This window comes from Saccoglossus kowalevskii, chromosome 20, assembly GCF_978046115.1.
Source record: "Saccoglossus kowalevskii chromosome 20, keSacKowa6.1, whole genome shotgun sequence".
Lineage (NCBI taxonomy): Eukaryota > Metazoa > Hemichordata > Enteropneusta > Harrimaniidae > Saccoglossus > Saccoglossus kowalevskii.
Genome location: NC_140660.1, coordinates 19,803,450 through 19,815,630, shown reverse-complemented (window position 1 = coordinate 19,815,630; position 12,181 = coordinate 19,803,450). Strand labels below are relative to the sequence as shown.

The 12,181-nt window shown below is 36.7% G+C and overlaps 1 protein-coding gene across 1 annotated transcript; it reads left to right on the top strand.

Annotated features, from left to right (window-relative positions):
- The first annotated feature begins 6,972 nt into the window (after positions 1–6,972).
- Positions 6,973–9,806, top strand: LOC102806876 (E3 ubiquitin-protein ligase TRIM56-like). Its single transcript, XM_006811773.3, has 2 exons — positions 6,973–7,209; positions 8,794–9,806. Exon 2 carries the CDS (start codon positions 8,828–8,830, stop codon positions 9,716–9,718), a length of 891 nt encoding a protein of 296 aa, XP_006811836.2. The 5' UTR covers positions 6,973–7,209; positions 8,794–8,827; the 3' UTR covers positions 9,719–9,806.
- Positions 9,807–12,181: the final 2,375 nt, after the last annotated feature.

Below are 12,181 nucleotides of genomic sequence, written 5' to 3'. Positions count from 1 at the left end.
AACATTTGGTGTGATCAAACAAGTAATAATTATTATAATGACAATGGCATGTTAATGTCCATAAATTGTATATTTAGAGATTGATACTGGTATGTCTAATACGTTGACTGCTGCACAAAAATACGACGCCAATGTAATAATTGGGAAAGTTGTGTTGATACGTTATGTGGCCCGGCACGCAAGCATCAACCACCGATTAATAACAAAAAAAGATTGTTTGCACAATTTGCTTTTTCTTTAGATATTATATCTCTAAAAAAAATAATTTAATAAATATATATATAGTATCCCAGTCCATGCAACCACGTGACGTAGCGGCACTATGACGATCCGTTAATATGATTGGTTAGAACTCTTTAACTTACAACGAAAGAATGCAGAACATTCATTATGACATCATACGTAGAATGCCACATTGGAATGTTAACTCTAGGTGATCAGAATGTAAAGACATAATAATATTGCATGACAACGTTAACACGTACTATAATAGAACCCCACACCCTCCCCGTGGCTTTCGTTGCGTATGGAAGTTATTTACACGAGTGATGCGGTGTACTTTCACGGGTGAACACTATTGATAACGAACGTATTCATAACAGTGTCAGTAACCAATACGTTATACCATTGATAACGGACTTATTCATATCAGTGTCAGTAACAAATACGTTATACCATTGATAACGGACTTATTCATAGCAGTTTCAGTAACAAATACGTTATACCATTGATAACGGACTTATTCATAGCAGTGTCAGTAACCAATACGTTATACCATTGATAACGGACTTATTCATAGCAGTCTCAGTAACCAATACGTTACATCATTGATAACAGACTTATGCATAGCAGTATCAGTGACCAATACGTTATAACATTGATAACGGACTTATTCATAACAGTGTCAGTAACCACTACGTTACATCATTGATAACGAGCTTATTCATAGCAGTATCAGTGACAAATACGTTATACCATTGATAAAGGACTTATTCATAACAGTGTCAGTAACCACTACGTTACATCATTGATAACGAGCTTATTCATATCAGTATCAGTGACCAATACGTTATACCATTAATAACGGACTTATTCATAACAGTGTCAGTAACCACTACGTTACATCATTGATAACGAGCTTATTCATATCAGTATCAGTGACCAATACGTTATACCATTGATAACGGACTTATTCATAGCAGTGTCAGTAACCACTACGTTACATCATTGATAACGAGCTTATTCATAGCAGTATCAGTGACAAATACGTTATACCATTAATAACGGACTTATTCATAACAGTGTCAGTAACCACTACGTTACATCATTGATAACGAGCTTATTCATATCAGTATCAGTGACCAATACGTTATACCATTGATAACGGACTTATTCATAACAGTGTCAGTAAACACTACGTTACATCATTGATAACGAGCTTATTCATAGCAGTATCAGTGACAAATACGTTATACCATTGATAACGGACTTATTCATAACAGTGTCAGTAAACACTACGTTACATCATTGATAACGAGCTTATTCATATCAGTATCAGTGACCAATACGTTATACCATTGATAACGGACTTATTCATAGCAGTGTCAGTAACCAATACGTTATACCATTGATGACGGACTTATTCATAGCAGTGTCAGTAACCAATACGTTATACCATTGATAACGGACTTATTCATAGCAGTGTCAGTAACCAATACGTTACACTATTGATAACGGGCTTATTCATAGAAGTATCAGTAACCAATACGTTATACCATTGATAACTGACTTATTCATAGCAGTGTCAGTAACCAATACGTTATACCATTGATAACGGACTTATTCATAGCAGTGTCATTAACCAATACGTTACACCATTGATAACGGACTTAATCATAGCAGTGTCAGTAACCAATACGTAATAACATTGATAACGGACTTATTCATAGCAGTGTCAGTAACCAATACGTTACACTATTGATAACGGGCTTATTCATAGCAGTGTCAGTAACCAATACGTTATACCATTGATAACGGACTTATTCATATCAGTGTCAGTAACCACTACGTTACATCATTGATAACGAGCTTATTCATAGCAGTGTCAGTGACAAATACGTTATACCATTGATAAAGGACTTATTCATAACAGTGTCAGTAACCACTACGTTACATCATTGATAACGAGCTTATTCATATCAGTATCAGTGACCAATACGTTATACCATTAATAACGGACTTATTCATAACAGTGTCAGTAACCACTACGTTACATCATTGATAACAAGCTTATTCATATCAGTATCAGTGACCAATACGTTATACCATTGATAACGGACTTATTCATAGCAGTGTCAGTAACCACCACGTTACATCATTGATAACGAGCTTATTCATAGCAGTATCAGTGACAAATACGTTATACCATTAATAACGGACTTATTCATAACAGTGTCAGTAACCACTACGTTACATCATTGATAACGAGCTTATTCATATCAGTATCAGTGACCAATACGTTATACCATTGATAACGGACTTATTCATAACAGTGTCAGTAACCACTACGTTACATCATTGATAACGAGCTTATTCATAGCAGTATCAGTGACAAATACGTTATACCATTGATAACGGACTTATTCATAACAGTGTCAGTAAACACTACGTTACATCATTGATAACGAGCTTATTCATATCAGTATCAGTGACCAATACGTTATACCATTGATAACGGACTTATTCATAGCAGTGTCAGTAACCAATACGTTATACCATTGATGACGGACTTATTCATAGCAGTGTCAGTAACCAATACGTTATACCATTGATAACGGACTTATTCATAGCAGTGTCAGTAACCAATACGTTACACTATTGATAACGGGCTTATTCATAGAAGTATCAGTAACCAATACGTTATACCATTGATAACGGACTTATTCATAGCAGTGTCAGTAACCAATACGTTATACCATTGATAACGGACTTATTCATAGCAGTGTCATTAACCAATACGTTACACCATTGATAACGGACTTAATCATAGCAGTGTCAGTAACCAATACGTAATAACATTGATAACGGACTTATTCATAGCAGTGTCAGTAACCAATACGTTACACTATTGATAACGGGCTTATTCATAGCAGTGTCAGTAACCAATACGTTATACCATTGATAACGGACTTATTCATATCAGTGTCAGTAACCAATACGTTATACCATTGATAACGGACTTATTCATAGCAGTGTCAGTAACCGATACGTTACACCATTGATAACAGACTTAATCATAGCAGTGTCAGTAACCAATACGTAATAACATTGATAACGGACTTATTCATAGAAGTGTCAGTAACCAATACGTTACACTATTGATAACGGGCTTATTCATAGCAGTGTCAGTAACCAATACGTTATACCATTGAAAACGGACTTAATCATAGCAGTGTCAGTAACCAATACGTAATAACATTGATAACGGACTTATTCATAGAAGTACCAGTAACCAATACGTTATAACATTGATAAAGAGCTTATTCATAGCAGTGTCAGTAACCAATACGTTACACTATTGATAACGGGCTTATTCATAGCAGTGTCAGTAACCAATACGTTACACTATTGATAACGGACTTATTCATAGCAGTGTCAGTAACCAATACGTAATAACATTGATAACGGACTTATTCATAGAAGTACCAGTAACCAATACGTTATAACATTGATAAAGGGCTTATTCATAGCAGTGTCAGTAACCAATACGTTACACCATTGATAACGGACGTATTCATAGCAGTGTCAGTAACCAATACGATATAACATTGATAAAGGGCTTATTCATAGCAGTGTCAGTAACCAATACGTTACACTATTGATAACGGGCTTATTCATAGCAGTGTCTGTAACCAATACGTTACACTATTGATAATGGACTTATTCATAGCAGTGTCAGTAACCAATACGTTACACTATTGATAACGGACTTAATCATAGCAGTGTCAGTAACCAATACGTAATAACATTGATAACGGACTTATTCATAGAAGTACCAGTAACCAATACGTTATAACATTGATAAAGGGCTTATTCATAGCAGTGTCAGTACGTACGTTATACCATTGATAACGGACGTATTCATAGCAGTGTCAGTAACCAATACGATATAACATTGATAAAGGGCTTATTCATAGCAGTGTCAGTAACCAATACGTTATACCATTGACAACGGACTTATTCATAGCAGTATCAGTAACCAATACGTTATACCATTGATAACGGACGTATTCATAGCAGTGTCAGTAACCGATACGTTACACCATTGATAACAGACTTAATCATAGCAGTGTCAGTAACCAATACGTAATAACATTGATACCGGACTTATTCATAGAAGTGTCAGTAACCAATACGTTACACTATTGATAACGGGCTTATTCATAGCAGTGTCAGTAACCAATACGTTATACCATTGAAAACGGACTTAATCATAGCAGTGTCAGTAACCAATACGTAATAACATTGATAACGGACTTATTCATAGAAGTACCAGTAACCAATACGTTATAACATTGATAAAGGGCTTATTCATAGCAGTGTCAGTAACCAATACGTTACACTATTGATAACGGGCTTATTCATAGCAGTGTCAGTAACCAATACGTTACACTATTGATAACGGACTTATTCATAGCAGTGTCAGTAACCAATACGTTACACTATTGATAACGGACTTAATCATAGCAGTGTCAGTAACCAATACGTAATAACATTGATAACGGACTTATTCATAGAAGTACCAGTAACCAATACGTTATAACATTGATAAAGGGCTTATTCATAGCAGTGTCAGTAACCAATACGTTATACCATTGATAACGGACGTATTCATAGCAGTGTCAGTAACCAATACGATATAACATTGATAAAGGGCTTATTCATAGCAGTGTCAGTAACCAATACGTTACACTATTGATAACGGGCTTATTCATAGCAGTGTCTGTAACCAATACGTTACACTATTGATAATGGACTTATTCATAGCAGTGTCAGTAACCAATACGTTACACTATTGATAACGGACTTAATCATAGCAGTGTCAGTAACCAATACGTAATAACATTGATAACGGACTTATTCATAGCAGTGTCAGTACGTACGTTATACCATTGATAACGGACGTATTCATAGCAGTGTCAGTAACCAATACGATATAACATTGATAAAGGGCTTATTCATAGCAGTGTCAGTAACCAATATGTTATACCATTGACAACGGACTTATTCATAGCAGTATCAGTAACCAATACGTTATACCATTGATAACGGACGTATTCATAGCAGTGTCAGTAACCAATACGATATAACATTGATAAAGGGCTTATTCATAGCAGTGTCAGTAACCAATACGTTATACCATTGATAACGGACGTATTCATAGCAGTGTCAGTAACCAATACGATATAACATTGATAAAGGGCTTATTCATAGCAGTGTCAGTAACCAATACGTTATACCATTGACAACGGACTTATTCATAGCATTGTCAGTAACCAATACGTTATACCATTGATAACGGACGTATTCATGGCAGTGTCAGTAATAAATACGTTACACCATTAATAACGGACTTATTCATAGCATTGTCAGTAACCAATACGTTATACCATTGATAACGGGCTTATTCATAGCAGTGTCAATAACCAATACGTTACACCATTGATAACGGACTTATTCATAGCAGTATCAGTAACCAATACGTTACACCATTGATAACGGACTTATTCATAGCAGTGTCAATAACTAATACGTTACACCATTGATAACGGACTTATTCATAGCAGTATCAGTAACCAATACGTTATACCATTGATAACGGACGTATTCATAGCAGTGTCAGTAATAAATACGTTACACCATTGATAACGGACTTATTCATAGCAGTGTCAGTAACCAATACGTTATACCATTGATAACGGGTTTATTCATAGCAGTGTCAATAACCAATACGTTACACCATTGATAACGGACTTATTCATAGCAGTATCAGTAACCAATACGTTATACCATTGATAACGGACGTATTCATAGCAGTGTCAGTAATAAATACGTTACACCATTGATAACGGACTTATTCATAGCAGTGTCAGTAACCAATACGTTATAACATTGATAACGGACTTATTCATAGCAGTGTCAGTAACCAATACGTAATAACATTGATAACGGACTTATTCATAGCAGTGTCAGTAACCAATACGTTATACACAGTAGTATCAATAAGGGTATTTATGTCATAATCCGGCGGAGGGTATAAAAATGAAGTCTGCCACCCGAACTTAAATGCCGACCCTGTTCATGGATTGTTTGGACTCGGTACATGTTTTTGATATGTCAGGACGCTGACAACGTAACACCAATGTCTAAAAAAATCTGAACACAGTGTACGATTTCACAAGCACTATGTTATTAAATCTACGCCACATTCAGATTGTTGCCCAGCTTTCAATACATATACAGTTAATTATTGCATAACGATATAATTAAGAATAAACAATTCACGAAATGCTTCTTTATATATCGGTGTCATGTCTTTAGAAATCAACTTAATACCGTGCATTTATTTCGGACAACCAGTGAATGATGTTAACTGTTACTGTTGGTAACTATTCATGAATTTAGATTTCAATTCAAACGAAACATATGAGCGTTAGAGAATTCTGATTAGACGACTATATGATTAAAATAAATAAATAAATAAATAAATAAATAAATAAATAAATAAATAAATAAATAAATAAATAAATAAATAAATAAATAAATAAATAAATAATGTATATATAGTATAGCAACATTTTAACGCAGTAATTATGTGAACGCACTCACTTGAAAAATGTTACACTACTGAAAAGCCTTTTGCACACGTTCATCGAAGGAGGTCAAGTCACTATGCCACGTGACCTCAAACGAGGTCAACGCACCCCCTGGTTAACAACGCGTAGGCTTCAACACCGACAGTCGCTCTTTTCATTCGATGGCCTGCAGTACCGCTGAGGACCAGCATACTTTGTACTTTCATATATTTGCACGAAGGCAATGTAGACAAGTCACCAAGTCACTTTTCCGTATATGACACGATCCGGCGTGAAAAGGTGAACGAACTATCGCAACCCTCTTCGACAACCTGACATACCGGATTGCAACCAGGTACGTACGATTGTTCTGTGCAGTATTCCGTATTCACAGTAGTAAAATACCGTGTATTATTGTCAAATGCACCATTATTAAGAAGGATTTCGATTTCGACTGCCATATCCTTACCTAAATAGAACATTGTATCGCACGTACTGACGACATGAATACCTCGGTGGCCTCATTCAAAAAGTGGCTGACACGAGATGAATACGCTTACCCCCCCCCCCTCTCCCCCCGGCTCAGGGCTATATCCATTGTACAGTAATTAACGTAACCTTTATTTTGATTAAGTTGTATGCGGTTGCTCCTGGACGTAACATAAACAATTAGTTTGCCGATTTGACTTTCACTTCGCCTGTTATATGTTGGTATAGTCAATTGTTATGCAGGGGCGTTATGGTAGCCGGTATGCAATGTTTGCAAAACAATGGTCTGATTCAATGTGGCTGGTATATAAATATAAACTGTACTCGAGAGGTTACCTCCGAGTACATTTTTTATAGGCATGCTCTCCTGGGGTGGGGTGTACTTGACTAGTATAAGTAGGCTATATCCGTGATACGCGATATCAAAACAACCCCTATCATTTTCAAATACAAAATTACCTATTTTCTATAAAATGCGGATTTTGAGAGATCAAAAACGTTTTTAGAGGAACACTGAATTTACTGTAAAACACTATGAAATAGCTACATACCATTTTGGCGAATTTGACTCAATGTATGAATTAACCGAATCTTATGATTCAGCTAAAGTGCCAACAGTCTCATTGTGAGAATATACTTCATTCTAATTAGCGAAATTGCGAATTAGCTAAATTAGCTAAAATAGCATGCAAGATAAAAGACATGTTTTACAGTATTTCTTAACAAACTGAACCCCCCCTAATAAACATAAATTATTTGGTTCCGATAACATGCACTTCAAAACCAGGAACACGTTGATCAGACTTTTTTCTTTACTGGGCTTTACTTTCCTTAACAGAACTCATGTTTACAGTGTTGCCGTCCCAATTTGGCCAAAATTCCAGATAATAAATTCAGTTTTCATTCAAGTCTTATGGAAAGCTTTGTGATTTTGCACCATTTTTTCAGTTCAGTTTGGGTTTTCAGCAGAAACGTCAACAAATATATCAATTTCTTCACAAAATTGTGAACGCACATGCGCCCGTCTCGACATGACAAGTGCCCCGCCGGGCATGCTCTGTACCCGGAGAATAAAAAGAAAAGAAAGTGAGTGGTGCGAGCGACTGAATGTTATGAAAAATTCTGCACGCTATAATTCATGCTCTTCTCGAAATTGTGAGACAACACATAAGAGTAATGGTTGCCACTCATTTGTCAGATTTGTAGCCGTATTTGAATAAATTTGCATGGACGAGTATAAAGACGACCGTCGGTTCTAGACGTAGAAAAGTAAAAGGAGCACAGATACTTGAAGTTATGTTACTTTCATTTAATTAAATGCGGAGGCTTAATTGGAATTTCCGGACAACGAGATCTAAATTAAATTAAATTAAAACAAACTATTAGATTAAAACAATTATCTAATTGGGTCATAGATCAATAATTTTATTATTATTATTTTATTTTTCAGATCCGACTAAGACCACCAGCAAAGATTGAAAAAAATGGCTACCATGTTACAGGACACGCAAAATGAAATAGCAGATCGTTATTTGAACTGTACGATTTGTATGGAGCGATACAAAAACGCTAAAATTCTGCCATGTTATCATTCATTTTGCGAACCTTGTCTGACTACATATGTTGATGACGACCCAGTCTTTTCCTGTCCTCTCTGTAAGCATCAGTGCAAAATTCCCCCTGGGGGAGTCACTTCATTTCCGTCTTGTGCGCAAATCAATGGGATCATCGACATTATTGAAATGAGAGAAAAAGACAGCCAGAGCAGTTGTCCGGATAAAAAAACAGACTATTCCAAATGTGAAATTTGTCAGAAATGCAAACAGGAACACAGATGTGTGGACTGCACTAGGAACATTTGCAAAACATGTGCTAGAGCGCATGCAAACATACCCGCCATTGCAGGTCATCGTGTGCTTGACCTCGAAGAGTATGTTATAGTGAGAGATGAGAATGAAAGCCTGGTGCCTCCTGATATCACGTGTACTGTGCATGATGGAATGCCATTGGAATATTATTGCACGCAATGCTCAACACCTGTGTGTAGTGGATGTAAAGATGAACATCATGCATCACAAGGACACTCATGTATTTCATTAAAGAAACAAGTGGAACATTTGCAAATGGAGGAAGTACGTTTAAAAGAAAGTGACAATCAAGCTAGGCAAGCACTTTTCAGGTTAAAGCATCTGTCTGAAGATCAGAAACACCTGATTGCACAACAGAAGACGAGAACATGTATGGAAATTACCAAGAAATTGGATGACGAGGAGCAATCTCTCTTAGATGATTTCAACACAAAATGTAAGCTGGCTGAGACTGATGCTAAAATGAAAATAACAGACCTGCAATCAGAATATAAACATTTAAAATGACGTAGACGAGCAATCGAGGGGTTGTTACAATCAGGAGATAAACCAATAATGACGGACAATTTCAATTATCAACGTAGAGTACAGAAAATCTTTGAAGATGAAGAAGATACAGAAAACCAGCTTCCCTATTTTACATTGGGTGATGTGATGCTGACTGGTCATTTGGGAGTTGTCGGCTACAACGATTTGCAAACTGACTTGGGCGAGGAAACATGTGTAGATCCCGGGGAACTGCATTTAGACACTGAGTTGCTACCAGAACTAATCAAGGCAGACGAAACGGTCCATATATATATTACAGAGGCGAAGCATAACAAGGGAAGGGTTGTAGTTTTGAAGAGCATGAAAGCCGAAGTGATTGAATTATCCGACTACAACATTACGAAAATGAAAATAAGTAGCTCATTTGAGACAAACGGCGAACACAGAAGATTAACTGGCGAGTTCAAATGTAGCTCTGAAGGCAGGCATCGACTGTCTGTGACCTTAGCTGGACGTCACATCCAGGGCTCACCTCATTGCATTGATGTCCATCCACGGTGGAGACAAACGGACCAAATCAACATCGTAGATGACGTCAATGTAGGTAGTGTAAACATCGATTACCAAGGTAACATTGTAATTACCGACCCCCGGAATCATAAAATTGTTATTTTAGACCGAAAAGGCGTGTATAAAGAAGATATCCAACTGGTTGGATTTGACAAACCGTTCTCGCCCATTGAAGTGGCAATTACTAAGCATAATTCATACATTATAATTGATGATAGCAACCACCAAGTTGTTGTCTGTGACACCAGAGTCAGGTACTTTGGCCAGGATAAGCTGCACAACCCAAGTGCGATTGCATTAAACGAGAACAAGGGATTCATTTATGTAGCTGATCAAGGAAACATGGAAATATTTGCATATGCAAATGACGATCACATCAAGTCGGTTGTAGTATCAGATGACCAATCGAGTCACATCAAATCCCTGACTGTCAACAATAAAGGGAATGTGCTCGTTCACTACGGCGAGTCTCTGCGCACTTTTAGTCCAGAAGGCAACCATATTTTGATGCTTAACCTCAACGAATCGTACAACTCTATCGCAATAGATAGGCATAATAATATCTACGCAAGTGATCGGAATTGTCTGCGGAAGCTGAACTCTGATGGAAAGATACTGTGTGATATATACCGGGGTACGACATTTAGACCTCATCGTGTCACTGTGTCACGTGACGATCCGTGCAAGGTGTTTGTTACTGATTGGGTCATGTGGTCGTCAGTGATTGTATTCGAATAACTGGCAATGTATAATAATCACAATGTGATAATTGGTAAACGCTATGTTAACCACAAAAGCTGATTTACCTGACTTTCACACCCAATTGTTCAAATGGAAAATTATATCTCTCGGAACAAAAAGTGATGACATTGCATGTGTTCATTATGCACAGTAAAAAATTACACATCAGCTACAAATAATATACGACTAAGTAAAATATATAATAATTGGTCACATTTGCGTGACGTTAAAGTGCGCCGCACACGGTAGATTATGGAATGATTTTTTTTTCAGTTTCAGAGGATTTTTGACCTTTAATGTGCATTCCAACAGATAATTGATAAACTTTAGACTTACCAGAAGTTCATGCTCATTTTAGGGTGAATACACAAATAAAAAAATGTTTATATCGTCTGTATTTATTAGTCTCTATATTGCACGTCGGGCTATTAGCCAAGAATTTGCAACTGCCAGTCCCAATCAATTCAACTTCATGAAATGTAGATGGTTTTGGATATATTTTGATAAAATTATCAAAGAACAATAGGAAAAAACATAAAAATTTGAAAAAAAAATTGCCAGTCCGTTTAGTGGGTGGACTGATGGCTGGCGAATACCCTGTTGTACATCGTATCTATTTTCGTGACTCGAGTGAGATTTTTTTCTGCAGCTCGAGACGTTTCTTCTCCAGCTGGGGACTAATTTTCGAATTCATTGCGGTCTTGTGTGGCATGTTTTCACAGATCCATCTAGTGCATTGCAGGCTGACATCAAATATTTATTCCAAACAAATCCACACTAGGTTGTTATTTTACAATAGACATGTTGCTCACCAGCACAGTAAGATTTATTTGGAGTTGCCTCGTTCTTACTCCATTTCATCTAAAATCGATATTAATTCTTAAAGCGAGGGAGTCGTCACCTGCGCATGCGTCAGATGGCCATAACATGTGTTGTTATCGTCGCTTGGGACTCAATTCCCGTGTGTGCGCAGGTGACTACCCCTCCGCTTTAACACAACCTGACATTTTAGTATGATTTTCAAATGTGGTCATGATCATTTTTATAATAGAACTGTGATGGTACGTTATTTGAAGACATGGGTTAGTGTTTTACCAAAGTTTGTAGTACCAACTGCGTGGCGTGATCACTTTTACATGTCCATTTTATAGTACAAAGTGTGTCTTAACA